Below are 20,574 nucleotides of genomic sequence, written 5' to 3' on the forward strand. Positions count from 1 at the left end.
AAAAATTCAGAAAAAACGACTGCATATGCCATAATCATCGACATTTGAGAAGAAATATGATGATCATGATGATGACGAATTGAGAAATAAAAAAACAGAAAAAAGAAAAAAACCGAATGTTAACCGCCACCGCGACCAACATCAATTGAGAGTTTTGTCTGCGTCTCCGAATCCCTTCCAAATCGAACAGATTGTTGGAAAGTGGGGAATCAAATCATTCCATCTTGCTCTCCGGCTCTTCGAGCATCTTGTTGAGCACGAAAAGAAGCACTTCTCGAACTCGATTATGGGACGAAATGAGGGCCCAATTGTTCCGTAAATTCAACGACTTTTGCCCCTTTTCTCAAAGCTTCCCGTTGTGTTTCGGACTGCTCAAACATTAGAAATCGCTTCATTTTCATGATTTTTTATCGAAAAAACTGGAATTTTCAGTGAAAATCGCATTAAAATAGCTGATTTTAGCAAAATTAGTAATTTTGATTTATTTTTGATTTCATTCGAAAAAAAACCTGATTTTTCTAATCTTTTTTAGGATTCGCCCATCTTTCTTAGAATTAAAAGCAAAAATTGGGAAAATAAAAATCCGGAAACCGTTTTTTTTTTCAATAAATAATGCCACTTTTTTCAACAATTTAAATCTTATTTTTTCAACAAAATTCGGGAAAAATAGGCGAAAATCCCAAAAATGGCTTCAAAAAATTGCCTGAAAAGTGAAAAAAAACCCCTCACGTTTAGGGAATCGTTTCGAATTTCCAAAAAAAAAAACAAATCGGAAAATTGAAAAAAACAATTAAAAAAAAATTTTTTTTTTGAGAAATTTTTCGAATTTTCTATATATATTTTTTCTAAAGGTAACTTCACTGCTTAATTATCCAGTTGCCTCAATAAAACCTATTTTTTCCTATCTCTAGCGAAAAAAATTATTTTTCTGCAAAATTTGATAATTAAAAAAACACTTGAAAAAATCGGAGAAAATCAGAAAAAAATATTTTGGAAAATTTCCCAAAATTCTATATATATATATATAGTTTTTTTTCTAAAAGTAACTACATTAGTTACGTAGTTACGTGGATTAATTATACAGTTTTCAGTACTTACTTACTTACGATTTTTTAAAAGAAAAATACAAAAAACTATGTGTTAAAAACTTAATAAACCGGAAAAAAAGTCTGAAAAAAAAGTTTTTTTTGGACTTTTTTCGAAAATTCCATATAATTTTTATTTCTAAGAGTAACTACACCAGCTTAATTATCCAGTTTTTTAAAAACATTTTTTTTCGATTTTTTGAGAAAAATAGAAAAAAATGTTTTTTTAGAACTTTTCCAAAATTCTATTTTTTTTTTCAAAAATAACTACATCAGCTTAATTATCTAGTTTTCAGTATAACAAATTTTTTTCGATTTATAAAAAACAGCGAAAAAAAAGTTTAAAAACTTGAAAAATCGGAAAAAAAGTGCGAAAAAAAATGTTTTTTTGGAAAATTTTTTGCGAAACTCCTTTTTTTTCTAAACGTAACTACATCAGCTTAGTTATCCAGTTGTCTCTTTGAAATCATTTTTTCCGAATTTTTGAGAAAAATGGGAAAAAATTGATTTATAAAAACTTAAAAATCGGAGAAAAAAGTCTGAAAAATTTTTTTTTTGGACTTTTTTCCAAAATTCTATATATTTTTTTTCCAAAAGTAACTTCCCAGCTTAATTATCCAGTTGCCTCATTAAAACCAAGATCTTCATCTAAGTCTCTCTCATTTTTTGATGCTTGACTTCTTCCCAAGAATCTTGACAACCTAAACTCGTTCTCCTCCTCTCTCTCTTCTTAGTTGTGTTTGTATTTCCTCTTTATATATATATATTCTTTCTCATCACTTCTTCTTCCCCCATTTTTCCGTTACTTACTTATATACTTTTAAACCATCCGGATTTCCCGTTAGATTCCCGCGCAAATGTGCTCCAATGCACACGATCTTGGGTCTCACCACGACTTTTTAAATGTGTAGAAATTTTGAAATTTTGCTTAAAATGATCGAATATAAGTGTAAAAAAATTTATAGAATTTTTCAAAATTTTTAAATGAATTTTAGAAAAATTGCCGATTTGCCGAAAATTTTCAATTCCGGCAATTCGCCTATTTGCCGGAAAAAATCGTTTTTTGCCGCCCACCCCTTTTTTAAAAAATTTAATTCTAGTTTTTCGCGAAAAAATGACTAAAAAAAAAAAAAAAAAAAAAACAAGAAATCCCATTTAATATAGCCAAAAATCGAAAAAAAAATGTCGAAAATAGGTCATAAATTTGCGCGGGAATTCAGTAAGAATTAGCGTATTTTTTTAAAAATTGCAAAAAATTTAAGAACATCACTGAAAACTTGGAGAATTTTTATAAACTCGGCAATTTCCGTTTTCCGGCAAATTGGGCACATTTGCCGGTTTGGAAATCTGCCGAAAATTTTCAATTCTGGCACATTGCCGGTTTGCCGGAAATTTTCAATTCCGGTAATTTACCGGTTTGTCGTGAATTTCAATTCCGGCAACTTGCCTATTCGCCGTAAATTTCAATTCCGGCAATTTGCCAGAAATTTTCAATTTCTGCAATTTGCCAATTTGCCGGAATTTTCAATTCCGGCAATTTGCCAGAAATTTTCAATTTCTGCAATTTGCCGGTTTGCCGAAAATTTTCAATTCCGGCAATTAGCCAGAAATTTTCAATTTCTGCAATTTCCGATTTACCGGAAATTTTCAATTTTTGCAATTTGCCGGTTTGTCGGAAATTTCAAGTCCGGCGATTTGCCGGTTTGCCTGAAAATTTCAATTCCGGCAATTTGCCAATTTACCGCAAATTTGAAAAATCGTAACAAGACCTAGAAAATAGTGCAATGGGGCGCAATTGCATCGTGTTTTCAAAAAAATTGCGTTTTCTAGTGAATTTTTCCTCTCAATTCTTAATTTTTTGTGCTATTTTCCATGAAATTTCAATATTTCTCATATTTTCAGCCGCCTCAAAAAGTAATGCAAAAATGGTAATGGTATCAGAACGTGAACAGCTCGCCTGTCTTGTACAACAGTGGAATGAGAATCGTCTTGATTTATTTCATCTCTCCTATCCAACAGAAGATCTTGAGGTCGAAGGTGTCATGCGGTTCTATTTTCAGGTAAAAATTGAATTTTTTCATTATTTTAAAATTAAAATTGAGAACTTGAGCTCGCTAGCGGCTTTGAGGAATTTAAAAATTGAAAAAAAAACAGTAAAAAATTTATTAAAAAATCAAAAAAAAAAATTACCAAAAATTTTTGTTGAAAATCAATTTTCTGTTTAATTTTGCAGAAAAAATTACCGACCGAAAATTATAATGAATTTTTCTGTTAAAAAATCCAAAATTTTCAAAAATTGAATTTTTTGGATATTTTTTTTGTTGTAAAATCAGGAAAAAATCAGAAAAAAAAATTCAGTAATTTTTCTGTTTAAAAATTAAAAATTATAAAAAATTAAATTTAAAAAAACTAATTTTCAAAAAAAAATTATTCAAAAAATGAAAAAAAAACCGAAAATTATTAAAAAATTCAATTTTTGAGATATTTTTTAAAAAAGTTTTTGAAAAATGTAACCCTCCCTTCAAAAAATGAGAAAAAAAAACCGAAAATTATCAAAAATTGAATTTTTAAGACATTTTTTTTTCGAAAAAATTTGAAAACTTGAAATTCAGAAACAAATGTTTCAAATTTCGGAATTTTTTTGTAAAAAATTCAGAAAATAATAAAAAATGAAAATTTTTCCGCAAATTTTGAAATAAAAGTAGGAAAACTGGGAATTTTTAAATTTCCAAATAAAAAAAAAACTAATTTTCGATGATTTTTTTTCAAAAAAAAAAAAAGATTTTAAAATATTAAAAATTATTTTTTTTCGAATTTTATCTTGAAAAAAAAAATCTAATTTTCGATTATTTTTCTATGCTTTTTTTTTTGTTGAAAAATTAGGAAAATTTCAGCAAAAATGTGAAAACCAGTGAAAATTATTGAATATCAATTTTTTTTCCTGCAAAATATGAAATCAATTACGGTGAAAAAATCGGAAAACCTGAAAGCATTATTTCATCTTATTTTATTCAAATTAAAAAAAAAAAAAGAAAAATTCCGAAAATTATTTAAAATTTCAACTTTTTCAGCATAATTCCAATTTTTTTCAAAAAATCGCAACAAAATTTAATTTTTCCTTTTTTTTCTGTTTTCTGAATCAGAAAAAATATAATAAAAAATGAAACATTTCCAAAATTTCCATTAAAAAAAATATTTTTCAAACAGTTTTTTTTTGTATTTTAAAAAATAATTTTCTCATTAAAATTAACTTTTTTTTTCAATTTTGTCGAACTTCTTTGAAAGTAATGGCCGAATTTTCTCCTTCCCGGCCACACGAACATACTACAAACACTCATCACTTTCACAATATAAAACCTTTTGACAAACATTTGAATGAGCCAAACGGACTGTGTGTTAAGCTGCTATGACCCCTCTCTCTCCTTTTGTGGGAAAATATTTATTTTGACAGTGGAGGTGACCGTGAAAGTGTTAGTGTGAACACGACAGGGACCTAGAATATTTTGAAAGAAAAATCTTCAAAATTCTGTAAAAAAAAAGTTTTTCTGACGTTTCTTAATTGGATTTTTGAAATTTTCAAAACAAAACAAAAAATGTCCAAGAAATGGGCGGAGCTTATTTAGAGCCGCAGATTATTTCGGATGTATATTTTTAATGTGTATTTAAAGACAAATCGAGAGAAAGCTCACATTCTCGGAAAATGAAAATGCCCAAATTAGCCCCGCCCATATCTTGGCTGTTTTGCATTGAACTGTTTTTTTTAAAACATTTCAAAACAAATTGTTTGAAACATTTCAGATTTTTTATAATTTTTGAATATATAAATCTATGCAATACTCAGAATTTCCAATTCTGCAGACGCGGATTTGCTAAAATGTTTACTTAAATTTCACAAATCTGAATGAACAGAAAACTAAAATTCTGCAGAAATCACAGAGTCCAAACCCCGCCCATTTCCTGGAAAATTCCAGCATAAGCCTCGCCCAAATCGTGGTCATTTTTTAGGTGCTTTTCGGAGATTTTGTCGATTTTAAAGGTGGTCGAGTCGAATTGTTTTAAAATGCTTTATATTAGACTCAAAATTGTCTAAAAACACCGAATTTCATAATGAAACTTCTTGAAAACTTCTCAAAAAAAAAAAGTTATGAAGGCTCAAAAAATGGCCTATAATTAGTTAAAATTTGAAATTTGACCGACTTGTCAAGCGGCTGGAAACTATTTTTTTTTTGAAATCACCGTCAAATTTTGAGTATATAATTTAATGCGTTTTCGACAGGATTTAGGTATTTTAAAGTTGATAAACGAAGAGATTTGGTTTGAAAAAATTAAAAATCTCTTCGTTTATCAACTTTAAAATACCTAAATCGAGTTGAAAACGCATTAAATTGTATACTCAAAATGTTACGGTAATTTCAAAAAAAAAAAAAACAATAGTTTCCAGCCGCTTGACAAGTCGGTCAAATTTCAAATTTTAACTAATTTTAGGCCATTTTTTGAGGCGTCATAACTTTTTTTTTGACAAGTTTTCAAAAAGTTTCATTATGAAATTCGGTGTTTTCAGGCAATTTTGAGTCTAATATAAAGCATTTAAAAAAATTCGGCTACATTTATACGAAATGGTCCCGCCACGCGCTCCGTAAAAAAACAATGGGTAGCGCGTGGCGGGACCATTTTGTATAAATGCGCTCTCCTTTAAAGTTGCAGCAGTGGAAAAAGAAATAATATCCAAAGTGATGAGGTTCGATGGATTGTCCATAAAATCTCAAATTTTTGGCTTAAAAATGCATTTTTTAAAAAACAAAATTTTTAATGAAAATACTCATTTTCCCCAACTTTTTTCTCCGATAAATCAACCGGAAACAATGTTTTTTTTTGCAGGACGGCGGTGAAAAAGTGCTAACAAAATGCGTCCGTGTCTCGTCAACAGCTACAACACGTGCAGTAGTTGATGCACTTTCAGAGAAATTTCTGCCAGATCTTAAAATGTTATCAAATGATACATATTCACTGTGGGAAGTACATGAAAATGGAGAAGAACGGAAATTATTGGATGAGGAAAAGCCATTAGTTGTACAATTACAATGGCATAAAGATGATCGAGAAGGACGCTTTTTGCTGAAAAAAGATGCGGCGCCACCGGTTTCTCTTTTGGTAAGGAATTTCAGGAAAAATTGTTTTTTTTTTAAAAAGAAATTCCAGTTTAAAAACCGAGAAAAATGAGTGAAGAAATTTTCAATTGATTTCTGTTGAAAAAAAAGCTCAATTTTCCTTGTAATTTTTAAAAATTTCCTGGAAAAATTTCAGCAAAAATGGCAAAAATCAATTTTCATTGCAATGTTTAAAAATTTCAAAAAAATCGGATTTTTTTTTCAAAAATCGCAAAAAAAAGAAAAAATTGCACTCTCAATTTTCTGTGCAATTTTATAGAAATTTTCATGAAAAATTGAAAAATTTGCAAAAAATTTTTTTTGGCAGAACATGGTGAAGAAAAATCGAGAAAAAATCTGAATTTTTAGAGTTTTAGAGATTGATTTCTGTAAAAATTGAAATTTTACCAAAAATCGTAAAAAATATGAAAAATTGTGAAAACTCAATTTTCAGAAAGTTCCTGAAAAATTGGACATTATTTGCGCAAAAATTCTTAATAATTCAAGTAATGTGTGAAAAATTCCAGGAGAAAATTGAATTTTTTTCAAATTTTCAAATAAAAATTTCCTAGAAAATAGTTAAAAGTTTTCTGAAAAATCCGGAAAATCTGGTGAAACCGTGATGAATTTTTTGGAATTTTCAGTTAATTTTTTAAAAAAATTCAAAAACTTAAAAATCGAGTTTTCCCAAAAAAGCAATGCTTTCAGTCAAAAAATATGAATTATTTTCAGAATCTCCAAGAAGCCGATCAGAAAAATACCCGATTCGCAAAAAAGAAGGATAAAGAGCCGAAAAAGAAAAATCAAAAAAATTTTGGTAAGTTTTTTTCAAATCAAAAACTCATAGAATTTTCTATTTTTTAAGGTTTTGTTTTCAATTTCCCTGAAAAAAAATAAAAAAACATGAAAAATTAAAAAAAAATTGTATATTTTTTAATGGTTATATTCAGCAAATTCAAATATTCACTGACGAATTTTTTTTCCAATAATATAAATTTTTCTCCATTTCGAACCAGTTTCAGTACAAAAAATGCATGATTTTTTTTATTAAAAAAAAATTTTCTGCATTTTTTGGAAAAAATTCCAATTTTTTCTAAGAATTATTCTGAAAAAAATTCAAAAAAAAAACCAATATTTCAGTTAAAATAATTTTTTAAAACTTACAGGTTTCTTACATTTTTATTTAAAAAAAATTCAAAATTTTCGAAATTTTTGAAATTGGAACATATCTTCTAAAGCGAAGTTTTTAAATTAACCTTTGAAAAAAATAAAATAGCTCGTATAAAATTTTCGGCAAATCGGCAAATTGCCGGCTTACCGATTTGCCGGATATTTTTAATTCCGGCAAAAAAAAAATTTAAAAATAGGAAAAAAAAACACTTTTTCCCCCCGAATCCTCCTAATTTCCAACCATTTTTTCAATACAAAATTTGAAAAATTCCATAAATTTTTTTCACAGTTTAATTTTTTTTGCTTTAAAAATAGGAAAATACTTATTTTTTCTATATTCCTCCCCAGTTAATTCCCCAACCAGTTTCAGTACAAGTAAACGGAGGACGAGAAGAAGCGCAATCTCAAGATGATATCTATAAACAAGTACCATTTAATACATTCACCCGAACTATATCTAATCCAGAAGCTGTTATGAGAAAACGGAGGGAAAAGAAATTGGAGACGAAATTGAAGGAAATGATGTTTGGTAAGAGTTTTGGCACATAAAAATTAATTGAAAAAAATTGAAAAATCAACGGAAAACCTAAAATAAAATGTAAAAATCCAAGAAAAAATGGAAAAATTCAAATAAACGCTTCGTTTCTTTTTATATTATTCCATTTTTCATGTAAAAGCTAAAATTTTAAAATTTGACAATAAAAAGTACAAATATCAACAAAATTTGAATTTAAAAAATCGATGCGAAAAATTTTATAACAGAAAAATTCAAAAAAAAAAAAATTCAAACATTTTTTGTATGGTTTTTGTCAGTTTGCCGATGTGCCGGAACTTTTAATTTCCGACAATATGCCGGTTTGCCAGAAATTTTCATTTTCTGCAAATTACCGATTCGCCGGAAATTTTGAAGTCCGAAAATTTGCCGGTTTGCCAGAAATTTTAATTTTCGGCAAATTACCGATTTGCCGGAAATATCCAATTCAGGCAATTTGGCCGTTTGCTGAATTTGCCGGAATTTCGGAATTCTGACAGTTTGCCGGTTTGCCGAATCTGTCAACAATTTTCAATTCCGGCAAATTACCGATTTGTCGGGAATTCGGAATTCCGACAATTTGCCGAATTCGCCGGGAATTTTCATTCCGGCAATTTACCGATTTGCTGGAAGTTGTCATTTTCGGCAAATTGCCGATGTGCTAGAAATTTTTATTTTTGGCAAATGGCCAATTTGCAGGAAATTTTTATTTTTGGCAAATTGTTGATTTGCCTGAAATTTTGAATTCCGACAATTTGCTAATTTGCCGGAAATTTTGAATTCCAGCAATTTGCCTATTTGCCGGAAATTTTGAATTCCGACAATTTGCCGGTTTGCCGGAAATTTTGAATTCCGACAATTTGCTAATTTGCCGGAAATTTTGAATTCCGACAATTTGCCGGTTTGCCTGAATTTCTAGAAATTTATTTTCAAAAAAAAAAAAGATTTGTAGTCAATTTCCATAATAAAATTCCTATAATTTTCCAGGCGGAAGTCTCAAAGTATACGGTGGAGAAATTGTGCCAACTCGTCCATATGTCTCAATATTGGCTGAAATCAACGAAAATGCTGATAGAATTTTGGGTGCTGCACTGGAAAAGTATGGATTGGAACATTCGAAAGATGATTTTATTCTTGTTGAGGTGGGGAATTTTTTTGTGAAAATTGGAAAAAAAAGACTAAAATTGGAATTTTTCGTTAAAAATTTTTAAGAAAAAGTGCAAAAAAAACTTTTTTTTTAATCTAAAAATTCGAATTTTCAGGAAAAAATTGGAAATTTTTGAAAAACCGTCATTTTAAATTTTTAAAAAATTAATTTAAAAAAATTAAAAAAAAAAACAATTTTTAGATGTAATTTTAGGAAATTTTCCGATTTTTTGGAATTTTTAAAAAACTGTTCCGCTAAAACGTTTTTATAGCGATTTTCAAAAATCTCGATTTTTTTAATAATTTAAATATAAAAATTCGAGTTTTCAGACAAAAATTTCGAATTTATTCTGAATAAAAATTTCCTATTTTTCAAATTTAAATAAAAATTTTTTTTTTCAGAAGTGATTTTTCCAATTCAGCAGAACTTTTGAAAATTAATTTTTTGAATAAATTTTCTTTTTGAAAAATCTTTATTTCAATTCAAAAAAAAAAAAATTTTTCCGAAAATTCAATTTTTCAAAGTTCTTTTAAAAAAAATAAGATGAAAATGAATTTCTCAATTTTTTTCAAATTTGTTAGGTTTCCTACATTTATTATTATTTTTTTGAAATTCTAGTTTTATTCGAAATTTCTAAAACTCGATTTTTCGGAAATTTTTTATATATAAAAAATCGAATTTAATAATTTTTTAGACGAAAATTATAATTTTTCATGATACATTTTCCCCAGAAAATTTGCGATTTTAAGCGAAATTTTGGATTTTTTTTTCCGGAAAAATGTTCCAGTAGAAATTTTTTTTCCAGTTTTTCCGAGTATTTAGGTTCCCCACGATTATTTATTTGTCCAAAATCCGATTTTCCTTCAAAATTTCTAAAACTCGAATTTTTGAAATTTATTTATAAAAAATTTGTATTTTTCAATTTTTAAAATAATTTTTAATGTTAAAATTTCTCTGGAAAATTTGCGATTTACAGAGTAAAAACTCTGATTTTTAAGCGAAGTTTTGGATTTTTTTTCCGAAAAAATTTTTCATTAGGAAATATTTAAAATTTTTCGAAATTTCATGAATTTCTGGAATTTTTTCGAAAAAATTGATTTTTTTAATGGTATTATTCTGAAATTGCTCTCAAAACTGCTTTCTGATGCCGATTTTTAAAAATTTCGAATTTTTGAAAATTCTCCAATTTTTTGATTTTTTTTTAAAGTAAGATATATTTTATATTTTTCAAAATATTCTCTAAATTTTTCGAAAATGCGTAAATTTAAAAATTCAAACACAATTGGTAAACTGATTTTTTGAATAAATTAAAAAAAAAAATCACTATATCAATTCAAAAAAAATTTTAAGCGTATTTTTAAAAAAAAATTTTTCAACATTTATTCACTTTTTAGAATTTTTTAGGCTAAAATTATAATTTTTAATGTTAAAATTTCTCTAGAAAATTTGCGATTTTAAGCGAAATTTTAGATTTTTTTTTCGAAAAAATGCTTCAGTAAAAAATATATAACAGTTTTCGGAATTTCTTGAATTTCTCGATTTTTTTCAAATTTCTAGGTTTTTCTACAATTTTTATTTTTTAAATTATATTTTTATACTTACTATTTTTAAATTACCAATTTCTTCCGCGTTCCTCTAAAAAAATTTAATTTCAAAAACAAGGTATTAAATTAAGTTTTTTTTTTTTTCATTTTTCTCTAAATCTCTTCCCAAGTGATCTCTCAAAATTTAATCTGTCTGTAACTTCACAAAAAAGTTTCAAATTTTTATCTTTTCTCGTCCCACCGTCATTCGTTCCCCCGCATTGATAGCAGTCACTTTCGATTTCCAACCCATCTGACACGTCATCTGCGTCTCTTCGAATCTCTCTGACTGGAATTTGGAAACGAATCTTCTTCTCGGGTCACTTGACGACGGTCTCGTTTCCCCCCCCCCCCGGCATTATTTTTCGAATTTTGATCTACCTAAGTATTCCCATGCCCTTACACCGTCACGACGACGACTCGCGGAGCAGCAGTTGCTCGATCGACACGATCGACGAGCTCTGCGAGCTACAATACGAGTCGGAGCTGCAGCAGCTTCAGAAGCAGAAGGCTCGAGCCGAAGAACTGCAGAGGAAGCGGAGCAACTCGTTTGGCAAGCGGCTCACGCGGCTTCTCTCGTTTGAGCCAAGTTTTGTCGTCGAGAAGCGCAAGAGCCTGCCGGCGGCGACGGCGGAGGATGAGAGATATCCTCCCCGCGCGACGAGGATTCTTATGAATTCGTTGAGGAAACTCACGCGGAGCAGGTCTTCGGAGGTTGGGCTCTTTTTGAGTGGATCTATCAGTAAATTCTGTAAAACCGGCAAATTTCAGTTTCTCAAATTTTCGGCAAATCCAGCAAACCGGCAAAAATCCAATTTGCGGAATTTGCCTGAAAAACGGGAGTTGCCGAAAATTATAAAATTCAAAATTCGGCAAATTCGGCAAAGTTAGCAAATTGCCGGTTTGCCGAATTTGCCGAAAGTTTTAAAATTCGGCAAAGTTAGCAAATTGCCGGTTTTAAAATTTCCGGCAAACTCGGCAAACCGGCAAACAGCCAATTTTCGGAATTTGCCTGATAAACGGCAGTTGCCGGAAATTTTGAATTTCGACGATTGTCGAAAATTATAAATTTTAAAATTCGGCAAATCTGCAAATTGCCGGTTCGCCGAATTTGCCGAAAGTTTTAAAATTCGGCAAAGTTTGCAAATTGCCGGTTTTAAAATTTCCGGCAAACTCGGCAAACCGGCAAACAGCCAATTTTCGGAATTTGCCTGATAAACGGCAGTTGCCGGAAATTTTGAATTTCGACGATTGTCGAAAATTATAAATTTTAAAATTCGGCAAATCTGCAAATTGCCGGTTCGCCGAATTTGCCGAAAGTTTTAAAATTCGGCAAAGTTTGCAAATTGCCGGTTTTAAAATTTTCGGCAAACTCGGCAAACCGGCAAACAGCCAATTTTCGGAATTTGCCTGATAAACGGCAGTTGCCGGAAATTTTGAATTTCGACGATTGTCGAAAATTATAAATTTTAAAATTCGGCAAATCTGCAAATTGCCGGTTCGCCGAATTTGCCGAAAGTTTTAAAATTCGGCAAAGTTTGCAAATTGCCGGTTTTAAAATTTTCGGCAAATTCGGCAAACCTGCAATTTGCCGAACTGGCCACCACTGATTTGTGATGTGTGCGGCAAACGTCAAAATTTGCCGAACTCGGAAAACGGCAAATTCGGCATTCCTAGTTTGAACTAAAAAATCCAAAATCTGCCTGTTTGTTGGAAAAACAGCTGCTTTCCCAATTTAACCGAATTAACCAGGTTGCCGAAATTTTGGGAAATGCCGAATTTGCCGGTTTTCAGAAAATTTGAAGAACCGCGATTCTGAATAAAAGCGAAAATGCCAGAAATTTTTATTTTTGAACTTGCCGGTTTGCCGAAACGTTAAAAAAAAACGATTTGCCGTACTTGCCAGTTTGCCGAATTTATCAGTTTCCCGAAAATTTGAAAAAATGACAATTCGCTGGTTTGCCGAAAAATTGAAAAAATGACAATTCGCTGGTTTGCCGAAAAATTTGAATTTCGACAGTTTCCGAATTTGCCGTTTTGCCCAAAATTTTCATTTTCGCCATTTGCCGCTCTTGGGTATCTTTGTAGTTTGTAGTCTTTGTCATACCATAGCAATATACTCTAGGATACTCCGGAGCCGGAGCAAAAGTAGCCCCACATTTGTCGAAATAGTTCCCCAAGCAATTCGAATATATATATTTTTAATCACCCGACTATCAAAGTACCCAATATTTCTCGGCGCTTCTTTCTCATTTAAAACAAGTCGGAACAGGTTTTGCAACCCAAACCCCTCTCCTTCGCGCATTTCGAACTTTATGAACTTGGCGGAGACACTTTAAACGGAAATGAGACATTGAAAACTTTAGCCACTTAACCTTTGGTGGGCAATTTTGTGTCGAAAAAATGTTCCAACAACATTAGAAAACAACAGAAAAAGATAACAGGGAACACCAAAAAACACGACGGAATTTTTTGATTTTTTTAAAATGCAGTTAATCATGTTGTAGTTATTTGAAATACTGTAATGGAAACTGCAACATCTAGCAATGTGATGATTGCAGTAGTATCTCATGGCAGCGTTGTGAGGCAAATTTGCCAAATTTGTCGAGCTCGGCAAGTTTCGAATTTTTCTGAACATATCAAACATTTGGATACAATACAATTTTGACCAAAACTGTTGTTTCTGCTTCAAAAAATTTAGTATAATTACACGTGATGGTGTCAGGCTGTCCCACTACGGTTTGATCTACAAAAAATGCGGGAATTTTTCGCCCAGAAAAATGTGACGTCAGCACGCTCTTAATCATGCGAAATAAATTGAAAAGTCTGCGTCTCCTTTTCTCCCGAAATAGATCTACGTAGATCAAACCGAAATGAGAAAATCTGACACCACGTGTAATTACACAAAATCGAGTTATTTTTTTTTGGGCAGACATACCACCCAGAACTTATTCAGAAACCAGATGTGAGTTAAAAATTGAGTAGTTTTGGTGCTCTAAAAACATAATTTTTAAAAATTATTCGGAGTTTGTTAATTACGGAAAATTTGCCTCACACGACTGATTCGAATTTCCTTGCCCACCACGATATACCCCTTTTGGTTGGATATTTATTGAGCGACAAGCTCCAGTTCCGATTAAAAAAAACTACGAATTTCAATAATGTACACTTCGGCAATCGGAAATTCCGGTAATTTTCAAACCTAATTATATTTTGGAAATTAAAAAATTTCACATTGTTTTTTTTTTTTTTTGGATTAAACCATTTTGAGCTTGAAAATAGAAAATTGTTCAATAAAATGCATGTTTAGGCTCCTAAATCTACAAAAAAGTATCAAAATCGCCGGTTTTAAAAATTTCCCGAAATCGGCACTTCCGTCTATTGCCGGTTTTGTGAATTTTCGAAATTGACGAAATTGTCAAAATCACTGCAACTTTTTCCTCACGAGGGACGAGGAAAATTGGTTTCTAGGCCATGGCCGAGGGGCCGACAAGTTTCAGCGGCCATTTATCTTCCTTTGTTTTCCGCCTGTTTTCTTTCGTTTTTCATCGATTTTTTTTGTTTTTTCTTTATAAAACTGATAAATAAATATTTTTTGCAGATGCTAAAGCAATTTCCAAGTAAAAAAAGTGTATTCAGTGGGCAAGCAGCGGTGAAAGTGGGCATTGTAATATGATGGATTACGGGAATACAAAACCTAAACTTTTTTGAAACATGATACATATGCTGCTTAAATGCTGAAACTACCTGATTTTCATAACGAGACAGCTGAAAAAGTTTTGAGGTTTCCAAAATTCTACTTTTTTGGTGAAAAAGTCGAGATTTTCGTACAAAAAGTTGAATTTTGAAAACCTCAATACTTTTTCAGCGGTCTCGTTAAGAAAATCAGGTAATTTCAGCATCATATGTATCATGTTTCAGAAAAGGTTTAGGTTTTGTATTCCCGTAATCCATCATATTGCATTGACCACTTTCACCGCTGCTTGCCGACTGAATACATAATTTTTTTACTTGGAAATTGTTTTAGCATCTGCAAAAAGTATTTATTTATCAGTTTTAATAAGAAAAAACGGGAAAAAGCTGTGAAAAACGAAAGAAAACAGGCGGAAAACAAAGCAAGATAAATGGCCGCTGAAACTTGTCGGCCCCTCGGCCATGGCCTAGAAACCACTTTTCCTCGTCCCTCGTGAGGAAAAAGTTGCAGTGAAAATTGCCGATTATCCAAAAATATCAAAATATATAATACATCTTTTAATTTTCCATACAATATCCTAAACTTTTGTAGGTATCCAACGACGATGACCGCAAAAGTATGTCAGACCTCCGTGAAATCGACGGACGGCCCATTCCACCAACAGAGTGCCCGCTTTTCGAGATGACTGCTCGAAGTGGAAACGGCGAGAATGGATTCGATTCGTTTTTGGCGATCAAGCGGAAACCGCATGATTATCAGTGAGTTTTTATTCAAAAATTTAGAAATAAGGTTTTTCATTGTTAAGTCACAAAATAACAACTTTCAAAAAAAAAAAAGGCAACTTTTATTTTGAGTGTCAAAAAGCGGTTAAAACTGATAAAAAAAGTTTTCAAAAAATTTTTAACATTATATTTGGCCATTTTAGCACAAAATAAATGGTTTTTAATAATTTCCCTACTTTTTTTTTGCAAAACAAAATCCGGAATTTAAACTTTGCAAAATTTGCCGAAATTGAAAATTTGGAAATTTCCGGCAAGTTCGGCAAACCGGGCATTTTTCCGCCCACCCATGAATCACAAAATGCTATGTCTTATGTAGTAAAATTACCAAAAATGACACTTTTATCAAATAAATGACTTTTTTTTCAAAAAAATACTCTCTCCACACTGCATTTTATTTTCTTTTATTTATTTTATTTTCGCTCGAGAGAAATGAGAAAACGAGACAAGAGTAGATTGAGTTACAGATTTATGGGCTTTGCGTGTAGTACAGGGTAGAACAAGAAAAGCCTTGGGGCTAAATGTTGCCAAGTGATTACTACTAAAGGTATGAAGATAGTGTTTGTGTGCACATATAACGCAAAAACGCCCATTACCGACAAAATTTTGAAGTATTGATGAAGCTTGTGCCGACCATTCTCGAAAAGTATGATTCGAGGTCGAGGCTTATAGCTTTAGATGCAAGACTATAACCTGAAATTCGGTCTACCTTTCGCTCTTTCCTGTTGTTCCGAAAAGTATCGTCTAACAGTATACGGCCCTCACTTCCACGATGGTCACTTTGATAAATACGTTATGTTCGTCTGTTTTTTATTTATTTTATTTTATTTTGCATTTTATTTAACACATTTTATTTTCGATATCCATAAACTTTCCACCATCCCGTTCTCGGCCTTTCAAATTTTGGACACACTTCAAACATTATTGCTGATGTTTATGTGTGTGTGTGTATATAAACATTTCGAGTGTTGTCAAATTCATTTTTAAGCGTGTTTTCTATTAAGTCAAGTACGCGTAATTTTTGTTGTGAAATTTTCGATAATTTTGAAATTTTTTTTTCAATTCTCGTTGAAAAAAACACCAGTTTGGCAAAAATTTGGCTGAAAATTAAAAAAAAAGAAGTTTTTATTCGATCTTGGATCATTTTAAGCTTATAAATTTTTAGATAAAATTTCAGTTTCTCCTTCAATTTCTAATAGTAAGAAAAATAAACCAAAAAAAATTTTTTTTTTTTAATTTAAAAATTTTTTATTCAGTTTTTGTCGCAATTTCCAATTTTCTTTGAAAAAAAAAACCAAAAATTTTTCAAAAAGTCCAAAATTTTTAATATTCTATTTACTGTCGACCCGTCAATATTATCCAATTTAGCACAAATTAGGCTGAAAATTTCGAAATTTTTTTATTTATTTTTTCGATTCCGCATCATTTAGACAATACAATGTCTCAATTTCTCAGTTTTATAAAAAAAATTTTTTTTTCAATTTCGGATAGTTTTTTTCAACTATAATCAGATTAAATCTCAATTTCTCTCGGTCTTATAATAATTTTTTTTCTTGTTCCAGAGTCCCCTCCACCTCAGTTGTTGCTCCATCATCAGTCACCCTACCAATGTCTCCATTAACATCACTTCCACCACAAATTCACAATCTTCCAGTGCTTATTGTGATGAATAATGGTAAAATCATTAGCGATATATTTTGGAAAAAAACCCCACTAATCTCAAAATAATTTAGATGGTCACTTGTCAACACACCGAATAACGTTACACGAGGGAGTAACAGAGGTTGGAAGTGACAGTCAAATGTCCAATTTCTCACAGCATAATATTTATGTGAGTTTATTTATTTTAAATTTTGACAAAAAACAATTTTTGCGGAAATTCGCTTTTTAGAACTAAGTTTTGAAAAATTGGTTATTTGAAAGTTTTTTAATTTTTAAAACTTGAGAAAAGTTGGTTTAAAAGTATAATTTATTGAAAATAGAGAAAAAGTGATTTTTAAAGTTTCTGTAACTCAAAAAATTAAATATTCGAATTTTTAACGAAATTTAACAAAAAATTCAGGTAGCACCAATAAGGAATTTAAAAAAAATCATTTTCGGATATTATGGATTATCTAATCCAAATTTGAGAAAATTAAAATTAAATTATATTATTCCGAATAGAATTAATTTTTTAATCACAAATTGCAAAATATGCATATTTAATACAAAATCGAAAAATCGATATTGAAAATATCGTAGTTTCAAAATAAATATAATTTTTGAAAAAAAAAGTTCCACAGATCCATTTTTGAGTTTCTATAGTTCCAAAAATCTGAAATTTCTGAGAAAATTCCAAGAATTTTGGAAATTTTCTTAATTTCCATAAATTTCTAAAAAAATCCATAATTTCCGAAAATTCAAAAAATGTAGAAATTTCACACAAAAAATCTAACAGTTTCAGAAATTTGAACTTTCCGAAAATATCGAGAAAGTTCCTAAGTTTTTTGGAATTTATGAAAAAAAAACACTTTTTTTTCCAATAATTTCCAAAAAACTGAAAGTTTCTGAGAAAATTTTTTAAAAAAATTAGAATTTTCAAAAAATCTAGTAATTTCCTCAATTTTCGCTAGAAATTTCTGAGTTTTCATAAATTCTACAAATGTTTCAAAATTACCAAAAAAACAATTTTTTATTGCTATTTTCTCGAATTTTCAGCTCGATGGTCCGGATATTCGTGGACGCCACGCGGCAATCGCTTTCATGGAAGGCGTCGTCACACTAACACCATCCACTCGTGATGCCTACCTAGAGGTAAGAAACTCCTTTTTTTTATTGAACATTTACTATTATGGTGCCAATTTTTATGCATTTTACGATATCGCAAATTAATTATTCTTAAAATTGTCAAAATTCCCATTTCTTTGATAATGTTTCATGGAATTTTTAATTTAAAATTCAAAAACTCAACTACCGTATTTCCTCTATTAGTAATATTGCACCCCATTGTTCAACTTTTACAGCTTGTATCTCGTTTATCGTTTGTTCTATTCAAAATTTCAAAAAAAAATTCATATATATTCAAAAATTGTCAACCAACAAAATATTTGTTAGTTCTTTTTCTATCATTTTGTAGTTTATAAAATATTGATATCTTTAAAGGAGGACTAACGGTTCGGACGATTTTGAACGAATAGACCCAAAATGAGCTCAAATGAACGAATTTCGTAATGAAACTGCTCAAAAATTTTTCAAAAATTTTTTATGGCGGTTCGAAATTGTGAAAAATTACAATGATTTTAGCTAAAATCACGATTTTTTCCCGTTTGTCCATGTCACATCTGTTCGAAATTAGCTTTTTTGGAATTATCGTCCTTTATTACATATATTGGTAGTTTATCTGATTTAATTTCGTCGATTAAAGTACATTTAAAGCCGATAGGTAACCAATTTCGATGATTTTTGGTTACCTATCGGTTTTAAATGTACTTTAATCGACGAAATTAAATCAGATAAACTACCAATATATGTAATAAAGGACGATAATTCCAAAAAAGCTAATTTCGAACAGATGTGACATGGACAAACGGGAAAAAATCGTGATTTTAGCTAAAATCATTGTAATTTTTCACAATTTCGAACCGCCATAAAAAATTTTTGAAAAATTTTTGAGCAGTTTCATTACGAAATTCGTTCATATGATCTCATTTTGGGTCTATACGTTCAAAATTGTCCGATCCGTTAGTCCTCCTTTAAAATGAACCGAGATATAACGTTTCAAATTTTTAAGTAGTCGGGTGCAATAATAATAGAGGAAATATGGCAATTAACGCTTCAACACTATCTAAAAATCATCACTGCTACTTCTAAAAGCATCCCTATCCATTTGGAAAATCTGAATCTGTGTTCTTCCATTTTCTCATTTTTTGCGGTAATTATTTCCACTAGTCGGAAAAGGTGTGAGAGAAAGAATCGAGTTACGGTACCACTTTTATGGAAGAGGAGGTGTTATTATTAATAATATATAATATAATGTATACCCGTCTCTTCAATATAACCACTTATCGTGACACACAATTGACCATACGGTTGTACATATACATATGTTTGTGTGTATTTCATTCGATCATTTTTTTCTTCGAGAAGTGCTTTTTCACTCATGTAGTACAGTCCACTTTAGCCCACACTTCAGGCTTTTTTTGCGGCGAAAAGGAGCCAACAACCTATTTTTTTATTATTTGGGATCTTGAGCTTTTCGAAATTTTTTGGTTTTTTTTTTGTATTTGGAAATTTTGCGCGATAGCTTGAAATATCTAGAAACGAAAGCTGATTTTTATAGAAAAAATACGCTGTTTGGAAGAATTTTAGATTTGTTTCTCTCTTTCTCATCGTAGCTGTCATATTTTCATATATTTATAAGCACTTGTCCATTTTTTCTAATAAGAATATTGTCGTTATGGTAGGCAGACGGGGTTTCAGGGCCTGACGCCTGCCTGAAACCTGCCGGCCTTTCGCCTTTTTTTACGTGTTTCTATCAATTTGATGAAAATCAAACTAAGAAATTGTTAAAAAGTTAACGTATGTTTTAACATAAGCCACAGATTGAGACGGGAGGCAGGTGGGGGAAGCCGCCTTAAGGTCAGGCAGGCAGGCGTTTTAACGCCTACAAGGAAACATATGGCACTAGTTAGAATGAAAATCACAATTCATATTTCAAACATGCACCCAACAGTTATGAGTGCATTTGATAACGGGAAGGGGGTGCTTGGTAACCAGAACCCTCTTCATCTTTTCTCCACTTCACCCCCACTTTCCGCTACCTTCCGCTCTTTGCCACTTTCCGCCCGCACCGTCTTGTCGTGTTTACTCGTCAGTCATTTTTTTTGCTGATGTTTCTTGTTTCTTCTCGCAATTATTAGGAAGAGGATTTTGGTAGATTTCTGTTTTAGAAAGTTTCGTTTGAAATTTGAAATGGTCTTTAAAAGTCTATAAAAGTACCCGGTTTTTTCGGCGTTATTTGTCAGTACTACATAATGCTACAACACTATGACCAGTACTACTATATGGTAGTACTACATAGTGCTACAGTACTACGTAAAGCTACAGTGTTATAGCCAGTCATTTTTTTCCTAATGTTTCTTGTTTCCACTTGGAATTATTAGGAAGAGGTTTTTATTAGACTTTTTCAGAAAGTTTCTAGAATTTTCTGGTTTATATAAAGTTTTAAGTTTGAAATTAGGAATTTTTGAGAAGTCAAAAAGCACCTGGTTTTGAGACTTTTAAAGGTTTTTTCGCAGATATTTGCCAGTATATACTTCACAATGCTACAGCACTGTAGTCATTACTATATGGTAGAACTACATAATACTACAAAACTATAGTCATATAGTCGTACTACACTATGCTACAGTACTACGTAATTCTACAGTACTACTGTCAGTACTACAGAATGCTACAG

At 30.7% G+C, this 20,574-nt stretch overlaps 1 protein-coding gene across 9 annotated transcripts in view; it reads left to right on the top strand.

Annotated features, from left to right (window-relative positions):
- Window positions 1-2,983: 2,983 nt before the first annotated feature.
- Window positions 2,984-20,574, top strand: part of afd-1 — a gene marked incomplete at both ends in the record, with an annotated part of 49,607 nt that continues 32,016 nt past the window's right edge. For 2 of the 9 annotated variants that reach the window (NM_001306401.3, NM_001306402.3), the window contains 4 exons: window positions 14,977-15,116; window positions 16,700-16,812; window positions 16,871-16,968; window positions 17,835-17,930. In NM_001306401.3, the coding sequence (NP_001293330.1) occupies window positions 14,977-15,116; window positions 16,700-16,812; window positions 16,871-16,968; window positions 17,835-17,930 (447 nt within the window). Of the gene's footprint in view, window positions 3,146-5,963; window positions 6,237-6,964; window positions 7,050-7,766; window positions 7,932-8,921; window positions 9,077-10,989; window positions 11,379-14,949; window positions 15,117-16,699; window positions 16,813-16,870; window positions 16,969-17,834; window positions 17,931-20,574 lie in introns of those variants that run through there. The other 7 variants (NM_001306403.3, NM_001306404.3, NM_001026490.6 and 4 more) reach the window with 6 other exon arrangements.

This window comes from Caenorhabditis elegans, chromosome I (genome assembly GCF_000002985.6).
Source record: "Caenorhabditis elegans chromosome I".
In the NCBI taxonomy this organism is placed as follows: Eukaryota; Metazoa; Nematoda; class Chromadorea; order Rhabditida; family Rhabditidae; genus Caenorhabditis; species Caenorhabditis elegans.